The 24,272-nt window shown below is 43.8% G+C and overlaps 1 protein-coding gene across 5 annotated transcripts in view; it reads left to right on the top strand.

The window, feature by feature from the left end:
- LOC128300720 (formin-binding protein 1-like) overlaps nt 1-24,272 on the top strand; it is a 64,121-nt gene that overhangs the window by 23,525 nt on the left and 16,324 nt on the right. For all 5 annotated transcript variants that reach the window (XM_053036887.1, XM_053036886.1, XM_053036889.1 and 2 more), the window contains exon 2: nt 22,190-22,305. In XM_053036887.1, the coding sequence (XP_052892847.1) occupies nt 22,190-22,305 (116 nt within the window). The remainder of the gene's footprint in view (nt 1-22,189; nt 22,306-24,272) is intronic.

Genomic DNA, 24,272 nt, shown 5'->3' with positions numbered 1-24,272 from the left:
CGCCGGACATCCCATCCCGGCGAGATCCGGTAGCGTGTCGAAGTTTCTTCGTGCATGATGGGCTTTTTTTTTTATCTCACCGCATGCCTCTGCTCGAACGTTTCTCCGTACAGGGGGCTTACGTGAAGCTTTCTTAACATCCATCGATAATGCAGCAATAGCGAAACTCGCTAACTGATCCTTCCATCCCCTTATCGACCATATGGCTAACTCTTTGCTTTTCTTTTTTTCTAATTTCAGGTAAGTCAGAATGGAAGGAATGTGCAATTGCATCGCTGATTCTACAATGTCTGGAAGAGTTCAGCACCTGAAGCTGGAATAGTTGTCGTCTCCACTCCAAGTACAACGATCTTCAACGTATCTGTGTAGAATACACGAGATTGCATTCGGTTATTAAATAGCGTGACCGCCATCACTTAAGTGACCGGAATTGCATTGGAAAAATTTATTCGAACGCGTCGGACATTTTGCTTCCGGATGCAGTTTTAGCTATCCACTACTAGGAAAGAGTACCTTAATTTATTAGAATCATAACGCTAGAACTGGTTTGATTCAGCAAGTGTCCTACCAGCGATGGAAGATAGTGAAGAGTGTCCAGCAAGATTGAAGTTGTCGTGGAAATCTTTTTCAAGCCAACACGCACTGGAGCACAAGGGCGTAGGAATTAACCGGGACCCGTTCTCGGACAAAATGTTACCGGAGAGTGTGTGCCGCCTTACGGCAAACCCGTTCCGAAAGGTGCCGTTAGCCTTCGTTGGAACAAGGCAAGTGGAATGTCCAGGTTCCCTCCATCCTAATGCCCAATGATTCTTGAGTCCTTGCCTACTTGGAGCTGTCTTAATGGCTCTGCGGTAGACGGCTCGCTAAGAATGCTTTGGAGTGGCGTGACGGAACCAATCCTGTTAGTTGCTCAATGTGAACGCCGCACAGAGCCCCTATGGCTGTGGTCGTTTATTGGTTGTATCACGGATGCGATAACCTGTTAAATGCTTAATGTGACTACACATCATTGAGAGCTAGGACGATAAATTTGTCGTAGGGCAATCGGTTTTACATTAACACCGCGATGAACAGCAAACCGTGAAGCAACTTATCTTTCGTTATCTTGGCGTTAACATGGTGTGTTTGCTACGAAATAGAATCTTGTGTCTTGGGCTGCATGGCAGTAGGGGGGTAGTCTCTTAGCTAAACATGCTATTTGGTACAGCGGGGACCATGTTATCGTGTTTTAAATGTGTTCGTTAACCTAATTTTGGATTGGTGCAAGGAAAACATGATTTTGACACGCAAACTTCAACGTTGTAATGATTTTATGATTGGCACGAGGAACGTGTTGCGGAGTGTTGCAAGTTGGCTCATATTCTGATGTACGCAATAGACGCATGAAATGTCGAAAAGGGATTATCTGAAGCAAATTATGCAAAAGTTTGTTAATTTCATCTTGTTGAAATTGTTTCTAATTGTTTCTATTGTGGGTAATGTAACGTTATCAATTCTTTGTGTTAAAAATTTATCTTCAATGTTGGAATTCGAACAATTTCCTGTTTTTGGAGAGATTTCTTTGATGATCATTTATTGCAAGCTTAGTCACCAACAACTCGGCCCATTGTGGTAGTTGTGTGGTGGTTCAGGATCATTTCGCTCTCTCCTCTGCTGCTGAGCAAACAGCAAACCAGCTGACCTTCGGGAGGTTATGTGCAACTGTCGGGAGATCCATTAGTCACTTCCGCCTTTCGCAGAATTGCTTCACTTCCCAGACGTTCGCAAGATTGCCGTACCGAAGATAAAGCCCAGCCTACCATTACCCCAATCCCACTGGTTCGTTTCTCGGCTGCTGCTGCTACTGCCGGCCGTAAGTAATGAAAAGAAATCTACATAAAGCCGGGTCCGTGGACGGCCGCGCACATTACGCGTGTGTGTGTCTCGTACGGCGGGAGACCGTAAGTGCCTCTACCGCACCATATCGCACCCAGGCCGGAGCTCTCATTCGCGTATGATTGCTAAGATGTGAATTAAATTGATTGTATGATTGCGAAATCACTGCACCCACATCACCGCGCGGAGCCCAATTCTGACCATTGCCGGCGTGTGGGGGGGAATGAAACGATGTGCCTGGCCAAATCTTCATGCCGTGACTGCCAATCCCTCCGATCTTTCTGGGTCCCAGCTTTGGTGTCTTCGTGGCGGTGTTCGTGGTGGTGGATGATGGGTACCATGGCAAAAAGGTGGACTTAAATTGTATCTCCTGTGTATTCTTCTTCCACTGCTCTCAGCTTCTTGCGTTCGTTTATTTGGCCAAGCAGCGCGAAAACAGTTCCGAATTAGCTCACCACCGCTTGGGGCCGGATGGTGCGATGTGAGCAGAATAATGAAGTAATCCACGTTGGCGCGGGAGTTCGTTGGTATTGGGCCCACAGGGTGGGCCTCGTTGCATAACGCATAGTGCACCGGGCACCGAAAGCCACGCTCATCTTCCGGCTAGGAAGATCATCAACCGATATCACCACAAAGCGACCAAAACAAACTGGTGTTGGTGTGTGGTCACATGGGGGGGAGGGCTTATCTGTACGATCATGTCCATCGTTTACCACCTGAAGGTGTATGAAGCAGCGCATTTGAAAAGTGAAAAGTGAAATTATCGTTCCATCGGTGATGGTGATATTATAAGGGTATAGCGTACGGAATATCCAAACAAAGGGTGGATGAGATCACGACATTTATTTCAATTCGAATCACCATGTCTTGAGGAAACGGGGGGCCAATTGCGGGTGTTGTTGGAATGTTTTGTTGATGATAACAATTGGCAACGTAAAATAAGGGGGGCGCCCTCGATTGTGGGGGGGTTTTTCCTTTCGGGAGAGAAAGATGTAACCGATGTCCTATTGTTGTCACACTGTCCACCATGTATGAAAAAAGTCATGGGAAGAATTTTAATTTCTACACTTAATTAAACCACTTCCAACAACACACGGTTCCATTTTTACCACTCGCGATATAGGTTGGACCACTCGGCCATAAATCCGGAAAGGCAGCAGGTCCACCAATAAATCCCTCTGATTGTGAAGATTAATTTGAGCAGCGAGGTAAGCGCGTTTTCACGAGCGTGGGTGTGTGTTACGGTTGCGTAAAACATTTCCTCCATTGTGGTCTCATTAAAATATCGTCTGCTTCTCGGCTGCCCGCAATTTGAGGTGTAGTTATAATAAAACCAAAACACGATCTATACCGGCAAGTGAGTTGAATATGGGGTTTTTATTTCCTTCAAAACTTGATCTGGTGGGGATATTATAATTATTATGGTACGCTAATCGAATATGCTGCGGTGATTGTTTCGTAACAGACAAAACAAAAAAAGAGTTTTGTAGCAGTGCTACAAGAAAACATATGCATATCCATTCGTTAAATGTCACTTTGGTATGACGATGAATGATTTGTGGCAGTTCTACAGCACCAGCATTCCTTCGATCTTGGTTTTGAGGGGGGAAAAAAATCTCTGTCACCTACGGCTTACGGTAGCGTTTTTTTGCATACTATGCCCCAGCCATTCTGCGGAACTCGGTAACTACCTTGGCAGAAAGTAAAACCAATCGCACTGCAGTAGTAGCCAGCCACAACTGCACCGATGGATGGTGATGGAATGTTAACTAATAGCAATAGTTCGTACAACTGCGACACGCGGCATGCATACCAAAATGGTGTGTGTCTCCTTCAGATTAGAGACACCCAACCAAACCCCCTTGCGCTGTGGTCATAAAAACGCATTCATGCTTTATTTTGTCGCTACCACCAGCAAATATCAGTCCTTCAGTCGATGACGTCAGGGTTTTGCTTACAGTGGAGAGTTTAGCGGCAACAAAAAAACTGCACCCTTGACTCGAGGAAACTCGATTAAGTATGGTGTTGGCCTCAATCTATACCGTACACACGTACCTGTTACCTTGGGTCGTACTTGAACATTTGGTCCGTTGTGTGGTGTGAACACACCGGAGTGCTCTACGACCCTTTCCGGGGTGAGTTTTGAATCAGTCAAATGGCAGAACAAAATCTATTTCTCGAAAGCTTAATTTTACTGTACTGCATAATTAAACCCATGTCTACATATTTCGACGACATACAGGGTTTCACGATCATATAAGGGAACATTTAAACCTTTCGGAATCAAAGCAAACCTTTGTCTATCAATGCAACTCAGCAACATTTAGATGGTAAAGAAGCGCTGTCGTTTAACTAATTAATAATTATTTAACTAAATTAATTTTTGTAAAATAATATTGCCAAAATTTAAGCAAACCACAGACAATACAACCCAAAAATAAACGAAAACATTTAACAGATTGCTCTATAGATCGTTTTTAGCTAAGTTCTCCTGTTCTCCTCCTAAATTTCTCTCCATTGACTGAAAATATCCCCCAATGTATTCCCAATGAAAATATCCCAAATTTACCCCCGAACGGTTGAAATGTTCCCTTGATTGGTAACCCTGTACGTCAGTGAGTTCTTAGAAGTTTTATCTACCTATCTAATTGCAAACCAGTTAGCAAATTTTTGTTGCTTGATATAAAAAACGTTAAGAGCTTTCAGCTACAAACGTATCACTTCTATCCGTGCAGATAGACCGCAGAGCGCACATTTGTCCACATAATCAAGCCGCTCATTGCATTGTTTTACTTTATCTTCGACGTTTATTACCTTTCCTGATGCAGTAAACTCCTCCACCACAGGAACGACTTAACTTTCTCCCGCGCCACAGAGCAGTAGTGATAACTGGCATCGTTTTATCGTTCAACGGTTAGATTTTCCCTTTTTCCTGGGGTAACCTTTTATCCCACACAGTGGGAAATAAAATCGACGGTTTGTTGAAGGAAGGAAGGGTGAAAAATCCAACACTCCCACCTCGCGTTGCGAGGTTCGTCTCATTAGGCTGTGCCGACGACAGCAGGAGCAATTAACGTGACTTCTGGATCCACAAACTAGTTGATGAGTTATGAGGCTGGTGGCTTTAAGCGCTGTGAAAGATGATGGGAGGTGTTTTTCTTTTCTTTTTCGCTCCCGGTTGGGAAAACTTCCGTGGGCTTTTAGAAGTCCGCCGTGTCGATTTATCTACAAAGTGCGATAGTCTATCCGTTTTTTTGCTGTTGTTGTTGAATAGATTAAAGACAATCTGCCGGTTGTAGTGCGTAGGGAGAGGAGGGAACTCTTCGGGGTTTACTTTGGGTCTACTAAGAGTAACGAGAGCACTGATGCTGCGCAAGTAAATTGTACTAATTATCGATAAATTCACTTTTAAACTAAAAAGTTCCGGTAGAAAGTACACTTAAAAGCGCACCGATAAGCTGTGTCCTTCAGGGGTGGTTTTAAAATTTCGTTACTCTGTTAACCTTACGTATGAAGATTATGCTAATACCTGTGAGCAACATTGTTGTTGATGATTTATCGCCTTTGTTCAGATGCATTTGTTTGTTTTTTTTTTATGCTGCCGCATATTTCATCATCCACTTTCTTCCAAGCGCTCGTTCATTAGTGTTCATTCTCACCTTCCGCCGTTGACAATATACAGACTTCATTGCCGGTGGAGGTGGCAAACAATGGGAAGGAAGCAAAACTGCATCACCATTTAAGCATACCGGTGTGTGGTTTTGTGGAGCCTAACCAGCAAAGTCAACGCACTCCTAACCGCGGTTGGAGAGAGAGAGCCACATCCGCCCGGTAGATGATGATGGTAAGACAAATAAAAATGCCGGCAAAATGATCATAATTAAATGTAGGTTTTCCTTTCAATGCATTTTTTGAAGCATCGTGCAACGAGCATCAATTCCAGCACTTCTTTCGGTTTGTTTTTGATGGGTGGTGGAAGGGGGTATGATAATGGTGGAGGGGTAGGAGGTGGTGGGTGATCTGTTTTTCTTTCCTCCTATGCGGCCAATTCCACAAGCGGGGACCGAAAAGTCTCACCAACTTTCGCTCCGTAATGGTGAGAAATTGCCAATCGAGAATGCTGTTGTACCGTACTCGGTGTGCTCGGTACCCGTGTGTGTTTGTTGTGTTTATGTTTGGTTCGTACCAATGGGTTTTCCGTGGAGCTGCCCAAATAGAAATGGAAATGAACAATTTCAACCATCTATTTCTTTCATTGCTCGTACGTAGATTTTGTTGTATGCTTTTGGCGGGTCGATTGGATCGTGCGCGAGCATTTTACACCTGGGCTTAGTGGAGAGCAGCGTGAATGCGTAATTGTTGTGGCACAGTGAAGATGGAATTCCATCGCGTATAAATGCTCTGCCGATCATGATGACGATGATCGCGGAACATCATAGTGGATCGATGAAGCGTTAAACGCAGCTAACAGCAAAAAACACTAAAATTAGTAGTTAAATATTTGCAATATTTTGTTTTTAATAATTTAAATATATTAAAAATGCAAATGTTTGTTTATGTAAAATTTCTTAAACTAAAGTAAGTTTTTTTTAATGTAGAAAAGATTACATACAAATTTCATAATTTAAAATTTAAATAATTTGAATTTCCTTTAAGCATCTTGCGATATCTTCTGAAAGTTGTCACAAAAGCTTCTCAATTATTTATTATCGCTTCAATTTGGCTTACTATCTTTCACTTGCAGTCAGGGAACTCTTCCTTCCGTAATGTCCATTCCATAAGGTAAAACCAAAAGTTACTAATCAAAAACCTTGCCACGATTCGTGGGAGAAAACAGTCGAACACACCGTCGGAGGATGTGTCGTAACTGGATGCTGTGGTCCGATCTTCCGACCGTCCGGTGTTGCGTTTGTGGCATTGTGGTTTGCATTGTGGCAGACGTACCTCCCCGGGGGTACCGTATGGGATTGTTCGAATTCACATTTCCCATCGTTTGGTGTGCGCATCCTGACCAATCTCGAGACGACGACCCGCGGGTGATCATCAGCCCCAATCAACGGCGCGTCGTCTCGTTTGGGGGATGTTTTCATCGCAGATAGTCGCTTCATGCGGTGTGACTCTTTACGTGCAGCAGAGCACATCTTACGCAAAAACCTCATCCCCAGACCCGAAGGTTTTGAGCCATTTCTCATGTTACCATTTCGGTAACGTGGGGTAGATGCTAGGTGCCAAAAGTTCAGTGAACGCGTTTCGTGGTACAGCATGCGAATTGCGTTTGTTGTTTACAAAACTCTCCCCACCGCCTCAATGCACAACGATCGAATTGGCAAAGACCTTCGCTGCTTCAAGATCCATCCGCTGTACCGATGTGCACAGACGACGACGGTCGGTTGCAACTATTTGTGTGTGTTTCATTCGATTAAGCTCGTTTACCGTTTCCGTCATCTGTTTGTGCCGAACCGGATTCCTAGCGGGACCTGAAGCACAGCGCGCATCATCATCTCCTTGGAAGATTCATATGCAACTTCTTGGAGACGCGTTTTGAATGGTTCATCGGCGGAAAGTAGCAGAAAACGAGTCATTTCAGCGGCAGAGTTCCATTTAACGAGTTCTAAACTCTGTGTACCTCTTAAGGCTGGAAGGATGGGTCGGTCACCGAAGGACGGGAGTGGCGATAGATATTGCAATAAAGGCACCGTAAAGAAGGAAATGACAACGAAACGCAACCGTCTTTCATAGTGATGGGAAAAAATCTTACCTTGGGCAGAAGTGACCCCCAACACCTAACACCCCCCTTCCACATGGTTGATATGTGCCCGGAGCTTTTATCTGTCTATTGAGGTTGGCTTCAGGTTTTCCATCAAAGCTTTGTAGGCGCTTCTCTCAGATGAAGATGCCGTCAGATTATTATCTCCTTCGGCCTCCTTTTTGTACAGCTCAATCATGCCCTTGAGGTACATTATGCTTGGGCCAGGCGGATTTTATGTATGCGAGAAATGGCTATAGAATATTTTAAGATAGCAAGGTAAGCCTCAAAAGAAGCTACCTGTATGAGAGATGGGAAATTCAATTCCTTTCAAGGATTTGGAGTTAAAGAAGAGTTAAAGAATAAAGATTTAACTCTTAAATTCATTCTAAAAGATTTCAATAATTTGAAGAAAGCGACAGGAGTCCTTTATCTCATAATTTAAATGAAATGAGTTAACTCGGGATTTAACTCTTTACGGCGACCTTCAACACTCACGATGTAAATCACACAAGAGTTGGCTTGGGATTTGAATCGTGAGTTAGAGATCGCGAAGAATAGTTAAATGTTAATGATTTTGAATGATTTAATTCTTTGTGCATGAGTTATAAATACTCTTCTGGAAGATTTGAGTTAACTCACTCACTCAAAGATTTAAATCGTTCATTCATTCTGAATCATTTTGCACATGACCAACCTGACTTAATTATCCATCGAAATGGCTTCTAGAACAAGTTTATTCTGGGATCTGTTCTTCCCGAATCTTTTTGGACAAAAACTCAAATGAAACGACTGCGAATAACCCAGCAGCATCTAATCATTACAGTCAATAATACTGATAACGGTTATAGCAGACGTTTAACCTCAATTTAAGTCCGAAATGCGCCATATGAAACCGTCAATTTTTTTTTTGCTCCAAAGAACATAATTGTTTTCTTACCTATTTTGGGTATTGCTGCCCTATACCTATTGGGCACGAAGAAAAGCCGCGAAACGGTGGAAAATAAATAATCATTTTCCTGCAATCTGAGCCCGTGTTGCCATAAAGATGAACCGCGCATCCCCCCTTCTTAACCCCGGGAGATGCGTAAGCGGTTTTCCACACATTTTTGCCTCACGATTAGTAGCGGGGTTTTCGTGCTGCCCCGGGAATGTTATGCTTCGAATGTAACATGTTTTTACCGTTCATTGGTTCTCGCCCAAATGCAACCAACCACCCTTCTCACCCCTCAGCCGTATCGGTTCCGCTTCCCGCGCCCAGATGGTATGTTGTGCCCTCCCTGCTGGGGGGGTGTCTGGTGAGCGAGCGAATGTTGCGCGTGGCTGTACGTTTCGTGATTCGCCGCTTTGAACGGTGCATTTAGCGAAAACCGACGTCTCTTTGCCCGTCGACGCTTTCTTGCGGCCGCACAAAAACCCCGGCCCCGGCCACAGATTTGGCCAAAGATAATCGAAATCGCTTGTTAAACCATTTCTCTACGCCATATTGTTTTAAGTGGCCCGAAACCCTATAAAGGGGGGTAGTTTAGGAAGAGTGAGATAAAAAAAACACACACACTCTCTGCCGCTCTTATACATGGTCGGATGGCGGTCGTGAAGTAATACTCCATATTCGTTTCATAAGCTCCGAGGACGGTGTGTGTGTTGGGTACGGTTTGCCAAAGAAAAATTTATTTTCAACCCTCAAACGCCGGCCCCTGTGCCACCGGTATTCCGGTGATGTACCAGTGCGCAAACCTTTTTTTCAATGAAGAATTATTATCCGTTAGCAGAACAGAAGGTTAGTGCGCAGTGATCGCAAAACAACATCAAAGGTCTGTCGCTCTCCTACGCATAGTGTAGCATCCCCTGGTAATCAATATGGTTTAAAAGCCCATGCGCTTTTGTTTCACTTTGAAGTTATAGAATAGAGATGAGAATAATCACTCTTTTCAAGGATTTGAATCAGAGTCAAAGAGTGGGTTTAAAGATTTGAAACCTTTACTCACTCTTTTGAGTGATCAGTGAAACTCTACTGATTCATTAAAAGTATTACACTGCATTAATGTTTTTACCACTCTTTTGTGCCTATACTCACTCTCACTCTCTGTGCCGACTAGAAACTCACACAGGAGTGAGTAAAACTGTTTTATCACTCTTTGGATTATAATCACTCTGCAAGAGTGAGTAAAAGAGTATTATCACTCTTTTGAGATTGTAAACACTGGTGATGAGTGAGAGTGAGTATAGGCACAAAAGAGTGGTTAAAGGAGTCATAAAAACTCTTCGTGCTAATTTATACTCATTCACTCTCTTCAAGGTTTCAAATCACTCACTCACTCTTACTCAGCGTGCACATCTCTATTATAGAACCATGATGCCACTGGGAGCCTTCTGTCTGTGACAAAATCCTATCAACTGAACCGTGATAGGCGACATCGAAATATCAGCGCACGGAAATCTTTTGCCTCTCTTTATGACATCTCGCCATTCTGAGTGAAGGTTGAGCAGAACGAGTCTTGCGAGAAGCCGGGATGATAAGCAACATAATCATTATTTGCCACTGAAACACATTCATTTTACTATCCCTTACTAAAGGCGCATTCGCTTATCAGCTGCAATTGGTTCCGTCGACCACTCTACTGGTGATCGGTTTCCCGCGAAACGTCATCCTACTACAAATTGGTCTGTTTGTGTTGTTATAAAACGCAATCACGCAAATGTTCTGGAAATCTAGCAAACGTTCTTCATGTTGCATTTGTTTTTTTTTGCAAGAACTGATAAGACACGTTTGCGTGAGTAATACTGATTGTGAATAAGACATTCCTTATCTACCGCTTGATGGTAAAATAGAAAGTAAACATGATAGGTGTTGACAAAATAGTGCATTTCCATTCAGCGGTAGCGCACCACCAGCCAAAAAAGAAAAACACAAGCGAGATCTGATAAATATTTAAGCAAGATGTTGCGGGGTTTGCTTCCGCTCTACTTAGGGGAAAGTTACGTCAGTTAGATGAGTCATCCAAACGCCCGGCAGAGTCACCTTTGCATGCTATTTCCCCCCCAAACGGGTAAATGAATCCAGCATCTCTCTACCTTCTTCTCGCACCACCAGGAAGCTGTTTTAACAAGCTTTGCTTCGTTTGCGATACAATTTCCAGCAATGCTTCCGGGTGCGAATGCGCTCAAGTGCGCATGTTCTGAACGAAACCCGTGCGCTCACGTACACTTCCGCAGCTTTGCCAAGGATAAAATAGAGCCAATCATCTCATATGCGCTAGACGGGTGGAACACTTATACATGCACTGGCCCCCCGGCACGCGCGTTGCACAGGAAGCAGTTTCGCCGGCCCAAACAACAATCGATGACTCATCGGGGCCCGATGAGTGGCTGTTGAAGCATAAGGATAGAAAAAAAATAATGGTTGTACGACGCCTCCAACAAACTACACCAAGCCCCGAAGCCGAACGATTGCAGAAATTCCCTCCGGGCACAACTCTATTGATGCGTTTCGTTCGTAGATCCTTGCTTCGTCCTTTCGCTTTATAATAAGCTTTCAATGTGATGGGGTATACTTACTTTCACCCTGCTTTTTGCACCTTTCAAACATTCCCTGATTCTGATCGATACTTTCACTGAGGAGAATCTACTATTATCAAAAAGGATATCCTCCATTATTGCTCTACACACAACAGGCATGTTATATGGGGCGTGCACGCATGTATCGAAGTTTGGGTTTTCGTTTTCAATATTATTGCACCCTATCCTTGAACTTGCGTTTGTGTAGTTGTTTTTTGGTACACGCGGCGCACCGGCCTAGAACGCAGGGGGTTGTTTTGGTAGGCCGGTAAAGTTAGTTTTCCAAAGGAAATTGTCTTTCGAGAGGGGGAGAAAAATCATGCGAGATTTTTGGGAAAATGGGAAAATGAATGTTTTATGGTGTGTGCGCGCACCCGACATCGGGTTATGGGACATCGTCTTGACTGTTTTCTTTTTTTGCCATTTTGTGTGCGTTTGTTAGTTCAATGAAGCATAAACGACATTTCCCCGCTTGGTAACGTAATTTATGTCATTTTTGGTGGCTTAATATTGATGAAACAGATTTGACGAGTTTTATAAACCTGGAAAAATAGTTGTCTTTAGAAATTGGATGGAAAATCGTGTTTAGAATTTGTGAAATAAGCGTGTTGTTTGCTAACGAATGGTAGTTGATAGTAACTTTTCTAATCTACAGTGCAACGCCGATTATCCGGGTGCCATTTAACCAGGTGTCCGATTATCCGTGCAGCTCGGAAATGACAGTTCTGAAAGATATTTGACATATTCCAGGCAATATTTGACAGAAGAATTGAAAGACCCCATTGTATATGATCAAATAAGCTCAAATTCATAAAGAAAACAACTTCAATTTCTTCAGCAACAATAAAAAACGCAAGGAAAATAATTTAAATACTAAAATACTTATATACGGAAATAATTAAATACTAATCAATTAAATATGTGCCTATCATCCGTGTTATCCGATTATCCGGACACCGTCGAGTCCACTGTATTTGATTCACATTTATGCTCCTCGTTGGCGCAGTCGTAATGTTCACCACTCCACATGGTTGCTCCTTCAGGACTCACTCCTTATTTGTTTTTAATGAGCTCGAATATATTTACACTTCATCACTATTCCTTCCGGGCAAACCGGCAGCCCTGAGAAGGGTGAGAATCAAACCCCTATTTTTTAACCATGGTCATGGCTGTATGGATGAATCTCTCGGTTTTTACAAGGAATAAATGGTTATCTACATCAGGGAGTTATATTAGAATTTGCTTCTGAATTCTTCAATATTTCCAGAAAAAAAACCTCCCAATTTTCCATTTTCCCCAGTTGTCATTGCATTGCAGTTGTAGGTAGACCTGACGCTCCATAAGCAGTATCAAGATTGACACCCGGAGTTGAAAATGTTCAGCTCACCTATTCGCTGGTCAATCCCTCAGGAGTGCGAGTTGCACCATATGTACGTGCCCATCTGAACCTGAACCATGTAGGTAAACTCGGGACACTGTGGCCTATGCGACACAACTCGACCCCCCGTACCATTCCCAGACACCATAAAGCAATCCCCCCACACACACCCACAGTTCCCTTTAAAAAGACCCCTTTGGACAAACCTGGTTCATAATTTAATTCTCTCCAAATCCATCACCCTTCCCACTTTTCCCGGGGATTTTGTTTCGCTCGGCTGGCAGACCATTTCCCGACCAAATGCGGGCTGCGTACGTAGGATCACATGCATTCCACCCTCACGCTGGCTATCGACAAGCGCTGTCGAATGACCGGCAAACGTCCATGGGACAGGATACCATTTGCGAATGAAATTTTGTATCGTACGTATGCGGTACCACTCGTTTCTAGCGAAGGGTTTTTAAACTGTCCTGCCTTACTTGCTTTTTCCACACCCACAGCCGGTGTCGGACCAATGCACCTCGCCGTCGTTCCTCATAAATGATGCAGCTTTATTTGGCGCAGTGCCCTCCGGGGCTACTGTCAAAAGTGAATCGACAGAGAGAAAGAGAGAGAGAGAGAGAGAGAGAGAGAGAGAGAGAGAGAAAGAGTAAAACATGTCGAAAAAAGTTGTGCTACACAGTGCAACACCCTTCGGCTACGTTACACAACATCAGATGTATCAGACAAACCCGGCAAGTTCGCCTTAGCAAACCATGTTTGTTGTAAAACAGAAAAAAGTTTCTAATTTACTCGATTGTGGGGAAAAAATAACTAATGTGAAAATTTGGGTAGTATTGGCATTAGAAAGCGACAAGAGTGTGTTGATGTTTATTAAACTGTTTAAAGAACTAAATGTGTCAACACTTCAATATGCGACCTTCATCTGTAAAGGCACAACAGTTCGTGCTCAAGATGGCGCTCTCTCACGCAGTTGATGATGATGGCCAGTGCCAACGAGTCAGCTTGCGATGCGGTACCGCTTTCTTACACAATCACGCCGCGTAGCTGTAACTGAGATCGTAATTGAAAACAGTTCAATCTTGCGTACAAATACACACACGGGCACCGCAGTAACACTTTAATCGATGCTGCCTAAGCTGCATCGACCCAATTTTTGTCTTCTTCGTAACATAAAATCATTAATTAAAACCAAACGAAAGTAAGTCACAAATACAACGATCCCCCCGTTCCGAGTGAAACTGTTGTATGGTGTTGCATACCGTCGCCCTCAACTTGTGCGTATCGTGGGTACGCGTATGATGTAATAAGCTCAAGTCTCCCACGCTGTTCATATCATCATCCCTCCTTCACAACAGCAACATTGTGCATCCAACTGACCAACATGAAATTCCCAGCCGTGTGCCACCGCACCGCAATTTGTACGCAAAGGGGGAAGTGTATGTGCTAATCCCGGTTCGGTAAATTGATAAAGATGGCATTACAACACGGTGCAGTCCGTTTGAGTCACGAACAGGGAGTAGGAAGTGCAGGACGAACGGGCACGGCACCCCAAAATCCCATTTTAAAATGTCTCCCCAGCTTTTAACAAACCATTTTCCCTTCCTGCTGCACACACGACCATGTGACATGTAAGGGAGGGGTAGTGCGACATTTATTTATGGTGGCCACCGGGCTCTCTGCCCGGATGATCGGAGGAGAGATCATGTCGCGTGCCGGACGTTAAATTGCCGGTCGTGTTTTAGGTTGATTCGATTATACTTAAAAAAGGTCGTGGGATGATGCAGAGCTGAACTGTGCCAATGGCGTATGAAGCAAGGTGCAATAAATGTGTTAATTCTGAACTGTTATCTGAGGGTGTGCTCATCTTGTGCTTGTGTGACATGCTAATTTCGTACCGATTCCATTAAGGTGTAATGTCCCTCGGAGTGTTAGTAATCGTCAGTTTTGGTAATTTCCTGTCGGGCGATTATCTGCTCTAACTTCCATTATGAAAATGATGATTGAAAGCTAAGCCGAAGCGGGCAGATTTGAGGTTACTGGTCGTATTGGTGAAATTGTCTTTGTCAACCGGATCGCTCGGTCCAACGAGATCGTGATGCAGTGGTGCTTCGCAATTCGCAAAGGCTCTTGCGTAAAATGCTTCTAGTTAACCACCGGCTGGGGTGTGCGTTAGACGTTAGACTACTTTGCTTTGCATAAGCCTTCACGTGGACTCATGGTTTAAAAAAAGAATTTTGACATGAGACCTGCCGACGCTGATACTGATCGTCGAATTGGAGCGACGTGCTGCAGTTGCAGCCTGCAAACGGTTACTCAAAACTAATGCAACCCTCCGGGCTTGAGAGACGGTGGCTGTACAGCATAACGCTGTAACGCTGTTGCTGCAACTGTTACGTGGACCCGCGCCGGGACAGTGACCAACAGAAAACAAACACGCAGGCAGGCCGTTTAACTGAAGCGATGAACGGCTTGTGAGTGTGCGATAAGTTGTTTTTCGAACTCCCCGCACGGTTGATTCATCCAAATTCTATGGAGCGATACCTCTCGATGTGAGATCGGCTTGACGAGTTGATCGTGCTGTTTGGGTGAAGGTCAAGCAAAGTTTATTTTATATATTGAGAATGGGACTAGAATTTACAGGTGGAAGGAGTAACCTTGTCACAGTTTCTAAGTAGGAGAACTACCTTATGTAGTGATTCGCACACTCACACTTGACCATAAAAATGGCGACGAAGGATATCTGGCGAGGATAGACGTGAACCTCGATATTACTGTGAGTAGCTGAAGATGCTGTTTCTTGGTTCTTATTTCCTACGCTGAACAAAAGATAAGATCTCAACATCGATCAATACGCGCATGTATGCTGATCCGAATGATCCGTTACTCATCATTATGAACGTTTTTGTTTCCTCGCATTCCAACGTGTTCTTAACTTGGCGAGCTCGTAGCTCCCACTGGTTATGTAAATGATTGTTATTTTTTTGTTGTTGTTGTTCGTTTCGGAATAACACCTCCACTATATCCTCCATGTAACTCCGCGCATGTCTTTGTTCAACGATAGTATGCGCCTGCGGAACGTGTTTTCCCAAAACATTTGCCGTATGACACATTCTTGGGCGCGTCGCACTCCTAATGCCGAGTTACCCACCACTGACTCCACACTGCAAACTTTCAAACCAAAACAGTCGATTGAATCTTCGGATTGCCGATGAATACATGCAAATAACCCTGGTCGAATCCATCACCACAATGGCGTCATTTTGCAATTAAAGGCGACAGGTTGCGGGAGAGCAACCACACACACTTAACATTGACATTGGAATTTTCAATTAGGTAGCCACCAAGACTACGGCGACACTCGCGTGTTTTACGCACATGCATTGCTGTGTCTAGCTGTGTCTCTCCTTCCAAGTGCGTGCCAAGGTTTTCGTTTACAATCCCATGGAATGGCTTTATTTATTCGTTTTTTTTTGTGTTTGTGTTTTGTTTTATTCAAAATTGCGGCAGTTTAGCGAACTCTGCGGTCAGTTTACTTTTGTTGTAGACACTCGATACGGACGGTAGCAGTCGTTTGTTTCATTCATTTTTACACCTCTTAGGCGCCATACCACTCGAGCTTGGAGTATCGCAATGAGTGTCTGAATCATTACGGATCGCTTTAAACGATATTTTTCTTTTTTTGATTTTTACATCGTCCAGTGATCAATCGTTATGATTTTGAAGGAAAAAAATAGGTTAAATGTCTTTTTTTTAAATTATGATAAGCATTTTTAAACTTCTAGTTCTAGTGTCGTATTCTTTCTTACGCTTCTTTAATTGTTGATTACTACGTCATTTTGTGCATTTTTCCCTCACCCTCGTTTTGATCGACACGCTCAAAATCACCCGCAAACAATCTCATCAATCAAATTTGTTTAACTGGGTAAGGGAACGTTTTTCTCTTGCGTGTGGTTTTTAACACGCCGGACCATCATCACTGTAATAAAACAAATTTCTAAGCGTTAGTTCCCGCATAGGCCGTTCCGATCCCGTTACTGACAGCTGAAGAGGCAACCTTCGCGAGATGAATGTCTAGAAGCGTACGTATTGGAGTCTTGTCCCGTTCGACAAGTAACGCGATTTCGATTGACCACATCACCATCCATCACATGGTGCCGGACAATTGGGCTGTGGCCCTTCGGCCACTACTGACCAGTGGGCCATGTGGACCAGTGGGGTTGGCTAGAAGTGGAAAGATCGAGCATAATAGGCACACAGGGGGGCCATGTAGCCGTAAGAGAGCCTCAATGACGCTCAATCTAATCGATTGAGAGGAGTTCCTGATTTTTCCTCCCCTATATCCATCGCCTTTTTATTGCTAATCAATCTCTTTCACGAATCTCCTCCTGTGTTTGAGGGGTTTTATTCTCAAACCCCGTTCGAATACGATTGAGTAGTTATAACGAAAAAAACCCCCTCATAGCACCATTTCTAACGCCACTAATTTTTTTCGAAGAATGATCCTCTCCTCACAGAGCCTTTGCTTTCTGTGTGATCTTTCAACACGTATTCCACGATGTTCGCTGCTGCGTACGCTACGCTTCTGCGGAGAAAGCGTTCAGCGCAAAATGGGAATAGGAAGTTGTTGAAGCACGTCGTCGTTAAACGCGATGCATCGTCATTGAAATAACTTTCGTTGACATATTTCTACGCTGTGCCCAAGATACCGGGGAAGCACCTACATTATCTGTGTGCGACGACACCCTTTAGTTACATTAGTTTTATTATAAGTACGTGGGAACAGAATCGTTGGGGATCTATGGGGTATTTCCAATGTTGAAGGAGTTATTCTACACTACACTCCGTACTGTCTTTCTTTGAACCTCAGAAGAACTCAATAGCCAACACATGTTGACATGCGTGATACGACTAAATATTGAGTCAGCTATTCGTCAGCTGTTTGGAAATTCCAACCCCAAACGAACAACATAACCCTACGTTACACAACTGGATCACTTGGGCGCTCATGGGTTGCAACGTTGAACGTTACTCTCGTGTACATGCGTGAGTGGCGTGTACAAGTGCTTTAGACGATAAATGGTTGTTTAAGTTCACATCGTGACAAAATGGTTTTATTCGGCTTGAAGAAAGAATTGCATCAACTAGCGAAGAAGCGTGTGTTGGCAGTGTGTAAGTTCCGTTGCTCGGACTTATGCAATCGCTCCATAAGTGCGTTGTTTTTTTCTAACCACGACTGGAAACTGGAACCGACAAGAAAGAACTGTACATGACACTGAACAATTTAACCTATCGGGCATTTTCCCCCCCCGCGGCTCACAAAACCAGATTCTTAGCAAACGATGAACCTGCCAAAACCTACACCTCTCGACGGTTGCGTCGGTGAGAATTGGAACTAGTTCCACAAGGGCCAGGAAGCTCTCGGGGGCATATCAATCTTCCGGCTTTGTGAGGCTGAGGTAGCAAGAAACTAGTTTTTCGGGTTTTTATTTCGTCCCAAGTCGTAAGTCGTTCTCTGCCCAGGTATTCCTTGGACACTTGCTGCCTGGGTGCATCTCTTTCGCAGACCATCGGCCGTCAGAACCGTGGCCATCTTCACCGGGGTGTGTAAAAGGGGAATTTATTGGTACGGGTCCCTCGGAAGTCTCACAGATTCCGACAGAGGGAACCTGATATTCAGCGTTGCTGTAACCTAAGAAAACTGCAACGGCAATGCCGATGGGGTGCAAGCGTTGCGCATCCCAACCGAACTGGACAGATTGGTGGGTGCTACCAACGAACGGGATATTAAACTTTGGACACATATTTTGAACCTAATGGGCTATCTGTTGTCATGTTGTTGCCATTGGCCATGTACCTTGTACTGCAAGATATCCAAGATCCCCTGACGTTCTAGACATTCTTGCAGCTTGTTTACCTGAAGTTGTGCTGGTTGTTTGCCGACAGGGTAAGGTTAATCTACGGTTGAATACTTCCGACAAACCCGTCAGGGTCGTCAGTTCTGTTCCGATTGCGTGAAGTAAAGTGAAGAACCCCGTCAAGTGTTGAATTGCTCGATAATGCTTGTTCTGATCATTCACTCCCTTCTGCAGACTGTGCACCTTGGCTATTCAAGATGTATCATATTTGTAAGCTTGTCTGGCTTCAGCGTAGCCAATCCCACATTAGAACGAACTGAAGCCAGAGAACAAGTGCTTTCAGTCAGCTTTATTGGTGTGATTATTATAATGCATTACCAATAATTGTACCACAAGCGGCAGATTCAAGAGGGCGTCAAGTTTTTCGAACTCGCAATGCTTTTAAGTGATGTTTTCTACTTCCCTTTCCAGCACTTGAGCAGTTCAAGCACCAAACAAACTTGCCGTTTGTTGTTTTACGCAATATAATCAATTCTCACGCATGGCCGTTAAACCATTGCGCGCGGCAACATTCCTGCCTAAATATTTGAATTTCATTCTTCTGGACAATGTACAACTCGGGCCGAGTCGAGTGAAAGTGAGTCGCAAGGAAACTTTCCTTAACCCCTATCGTCTCTTACCAGTTGTCATTCATGCTCGCGCACGCATTCCACGGATGCGTATAACCGCAACCTAACCGCTGGTCCGCTGACAGTGAGGTGTAGAGGTTGACCATCTCATGAGCCCCGCAGTGTTTCGAGAGACCGATTGTGTTTTTGTTATGGAAAGGTGGATGCTGTATCCCACCATGTCCGTTGGTGTCTGTTCGGCTTCTACCGCTCTCTGCCCCGGGAGAGTGCATTTTGTTTAACAAATTTAAATATCGTATCACTCGGGCACACGGTTCCACCCGAGAAAAAAAGCAGCTCTGTGACAACTCCCAGGAGCGTCCCTCTGTCTTTCTTTCTCGCTCGTTCTCGCTGCACCACCACAGAGTGGCAGTCCCGTAACAGGGGGGAAAATTTCGGGAAGCGACCTCGCCAGCGTGTGACTCGTCGGCCTTCACGCAGGTCAACGCTGGGCCACGACGAGATGGTGGCAACAGGTGAAATTTATGCTTCATCTTCGCTGCACGGAAGTTACGGTGACTGCTATCGGAGGTGTTTGTGTGTGTCGTCACGTGGAAAGCCTAGGCAAGAAGCCATGGGTTTTTTGGATGGGTACGATAAAAATGGTAATCGTAGAAAGATGGTCTCTCACGCTGTTCAACGCGATGGTTAATTAGATAAGATCGTCGCCCGTTTCCTTTTGCACCTTCGTCAACAACAACATCCTCTCGGAGATCTGTGGAAGGTGAAGAAAGGATGGTATAAAATATGGTGATATTTATATCAAATTTCAAAATAATTTCCTCTTTTTTCTCAGCTTCTCAGTCCCCACGCGATTAGCCCTGTTTGACAAGTGATGTGATCTTACTTTGCTATAAAATTAAGAAATGAAGTTTAAATTATAATCGTTGCTGAAACATCATTAATGATAACTATCACGATGATAAACGTTGTCGGTGTTGACGATGTTTATTTGACAGATCAACAGACAGATTAATCAAACTATGTTAATCCATCAAAGGTGCGAAATTACTTTCGCGATGCTGTAAACATAATTGTAAGCAATATGTATTAATTAAGCAACAGAAAAGATATGTCTCTATTCAAACTTCTTTTATATGAAAATAATCTTACGGAACGCTGTACATCACATTTTTATTCAAACCCTGTTCCGTGTGATGTTTGGAGAACTTTAATGTTCCAGATGTTTCTGGGTGTGCGCTTTGTGTGCTGACCGGCGAGTGACCCTAGGTGCACCCAACACCGGCTTTGGGTTGTGTGTGGCCTCGCTGGTGTTATTATTAGGCTCGGCTGAAAATGCGTATAGAACCCGTAAAAGCGGCCAGTGAATAGAATTAATAAACGATCGGCTTCCTTTTCATCATCCATCCGCGGGGCATCGTATACTGTGCCGGCCGGGATGAAGCATATGTTTGTATAATCCGGCAATGCGCTCTGGATGCGTACAAGAAGTCGACAGAAAGAAGACATAAAATATAATGCGAGTGGGCACTAATTACGAACCAGATTCTTTTTTTCAAGATTGTATGTCTCCTACATGGCTTGGAACAAGTTTATTGGATGAAAAATGCATCCCTTACCAGAAGTTTAACTGGCTTACTAATTACTAGTTTACCTTCCAAAAAATCGTATTATTTCCATAAGAAATTGTGTATGCTTCTCATAAACATTCCTTTTTTTTTGTTTCGTTAGAACGGCCTGGCCGTATCAATTTATTTTACCACGTAGCAGGATAGTCAGTCCTTGCTACGGGGGATTGGTCCGGATCTGATTTTGGTCCGGTCCGTTCGTGTGAAGACCGGCTCCGCTACCATCATGCCACCGGGCCGCCCCTCATAAACATTCCTTAAAAACATATAAAATTGTACAAGTTTACGTCACGCGGGTTCTCCTGCGTTTGCTATCATAACATGTGAGCGTTTTTCATTTTTGAAGCATTGTTTTTAATGTAACGCCCGTTGTTATCGCTCAGCCTTTAGCTGACTTGTTTATTTTCAACCTTACGTATTTTATTTGCTAAACATTTGTTTTCTTCAACGCACCGACCTGATGGCTGATTACCAAAATCGCTACAGTGCGTAATATTTGACTCGTTGTCTCACCACCGGTGGTTGCTTAATTGTTGGTCTATTGTGTCCGTTATTTAACATGTTCTATAAAAAAAACATTGATTAACAAAAGTTAACGGTCCACACTCGTGTTTGCCCTGCTGTTTTGAAGGGGTTTTATCGTTTCAGTGCAAGGTTATAGTTGAGGAACTTAAGAATTAAAGTCACCTTCTTGGAAGGTTTAACAATCTTCCGTCCGAAAACAAATCCATAACTCAGTTTGGGGTGAATTTTTTATTGTTTTTAGTTTTTAATTAATAATAACCTTTCTCCATGATCCTCCCACCATGCTTATTTTTATTAACCTTGACAGTTCTCCATTCCTGTGTATTTAAATCCCTTAGGCCCATTTTCTTCGACAGAATCAACAGCGTCGAGTCTGCCAAGAGTGTTTGATAAATCGTTTTCAAGACTGTTTGACCTTAGCTCGATGAGTTTCTCGCAGAAAACAAAAAAAAAACAAGGAATCAGTGCAAAAGTTTGTTCGTGTTATCTTAATCTTTCCTTCCAACACCCGTGCATCAAACACGATCAAGCGCCACTTGAAACCGGTACGGGTGAATGGAAATTCTCTCGAGTTTGCAATATCATCCAGAAAACGTTGTTCTGTATTTTTTTTTTCTTTTTTTCAAAGAATACGATCGTCAAATGGCACGTTTTGCTTTTGCGATCGCAAGAATGACGTCAGATTCAAGTGTGTTCCAGCGGTTCGAAATGGCCGACATTAGGCCGTGCTTTCGTCAAGTCTGGCCTCCACCAAAAAGACCACACCTAGTTTTGCTGAAACGCAAAATAAATGTTATTTATATTTTTGCGCGAAGAGGCGTTTATTCAATGATGGAGATAATACCCGCGCGAATATCCAATATATATATATATATATAATACACATGGCCTTTATAATGTTCTTCGTTGTTGATAAATGTTTTACGCACAGTTTATTTTTGTCTTACGATCGTATTGTAATAATTGTGTTTTATTTTATCTCACCTTTGCAGGATCAATTTGACAATCTTGCTACACACACGCAGAAAGGAATTGACTTCTTCGAACGATTCGGAAACTTCATTCGTGATCGCAGTGCCATCGAAGTTGAATATGCGCTTAAGCTGAGGTAAGGTTTCATTAATTGTTTTCTATTGTACTAATGCAATTCATTTCTTTTAGACGGATCTTTTTATGCTTACTTGACGCTACAAACATATTGGGACTATTTACATAATTGTACGACTGTCTGGAATTATACTTCCATGTAGCGGAATATGGCCAGAACTGCGTGTCATGGACAGGGGCCAATCGAGATAAGAAAATACCAAGTTGGATCTACTGTTGTTTTGCATGAACAACCAAGAAATTGAACGGAAAGTGATGAATCAACTTGAATGCGTATGAAGCACGCTTCAATTTTAGACGTGAAAAACAACAAAAAATGATTTATGTTAAGTCAGCTCAACTATGTACCATGTAGCATACGTGCCTGAAACATAAAATTGGAATTGCAATCGTTCAAAAAACTATGATTCATAGCAAACAGATGTCGCGTGAAAGCAGAACAACCGACTTCTGTATTAACGGCCAGCAAACAGGAAAACACGCTGAACTGAACATTATTGCAATTCACAGTCCCTTTCCGCTTAACCTTCACTGGGCTTGGTGCTGTTAGTTGACAGTTCTTTCACCCCCGATCGATGAAGGTTTGTTGTGATGCGGTCGCACTGGGAGCACACTTCCTTTTTTCTGCAATTCGCTCGCCGCATTGCAAAATTGAGTGTAAACAATTCTCCAGTTACACGCAAATAAATGGCTACGGAAACATGTGCGTAAACAGAGCAGAGTTTCCAAGTTCCCAGAGCACCCGAAACGGGATTGCAAAAAAGAAACGAAAAAAAAGAGGAACCTACATTTAGAGTGCACACGGAAATGGCAGTGTAATGTGGCAAGAAAATATCCTTGAAGCTTGTTTTTACTGCTCTCTCTTTCTCTACCTTCATTCATGCGAAGCCATTCTGCACTAAAGCAAGAAAATTTGCGTTTGCCGCCTGGTATCGTGAACGAATGGTGAATTTATTTTATTTCTTCATTTTTATCGTCACTTTATACGATCCAGGTTTGCCGGCTTCTTCGTCTGGTGAATGGATTGGGACACGCGCCAACCTTTGAACTGCTCTGTTTTTTTTCCCCGCATCCCGATCTCCGATCCCCCCGCTGTAGTTGTGGGGGATGCTATTTCTACCCGAACCACCCTGCCTTAACTTCCGTGTGGTGTGATTGTGGTCCCACACCCCTCATGTTTCTTCCGTCGGGGCTAACGAATACGAATACGCTCCGCTGGGGATCCGCACTTCGGGCATCGCAGCGACGGGGCGACTAAAAATAAACATTGACACACGTACACGCGGCGAGAATCGAACAAACGAAGCGTGAGCCTGCCGGACGTCTTCTGGTCTCTCGGTGCACGTTCTTTACGCGCGTTGCGTTTGCTGTTACGGACGTTCTACGTTTCGAAGGTTCTTGGGTGTATTAAAAAGGGGTACCTTCAGCCTCACGATTCGTTTGCCCGCACTGTGTTGGTGTTTTATTATCCATCCCCCTTTTGGGGTTTGCACGTCTTCTTTGGCTGCTTTGTGCTCGCGGGACCCAGTTGTCGGTTCTACTACCATCCGCGAACTCGCTGGCGACCCTGGTTCAAGCACGATCGTGTAGTACGCACACACACTCATAAAAACCCTCCCTTTGCGATCGTTGCACCAGATGTGTTGGAAATGCTCCAAGGGTCAGAAACGGTTGTAAGCGCGGAGCATCTCGAATGCACGGGAAGCTGCCGACAGATGATGGCCGTGGCAAATAAAAAAAAAACGGCGGTGTGCTAAGAACTTTTCACCACCATGGGGGCAGGGTGGTTTCAATGCTCTCCAGGTCACGCATATGCATAGGTCATGGTTTTTTGGGCGGATTTTCTTCGTTCCTTCGGGTCGTTTTTTTTGCGTCCGTGTTGCGATCACTGTGTTTTGAAGAATCATTCTTGATGCAACGGTGACGATCGTAGTTGTTAACTCACCCAAAACCAACATTCTCTCTCCT

The sequence above is a fragment of the Anopheles moucheti genome, chromosome 3 (assembly GCF_943734755.1).
Source record: "Anopheles moucheti chromosome 3, idAnoMoucSN_F20_07, whole genome shotgun sequence".
Lineage (NCBI taxonomy): Eukaryota > Metazoa > Arthropoda > Insecta > Diptera > Culicidae > Anopheles > Anopheles moucheti.
This window is presented reverse-complemented; position numbering and strand designations above follow the sequence as displayed.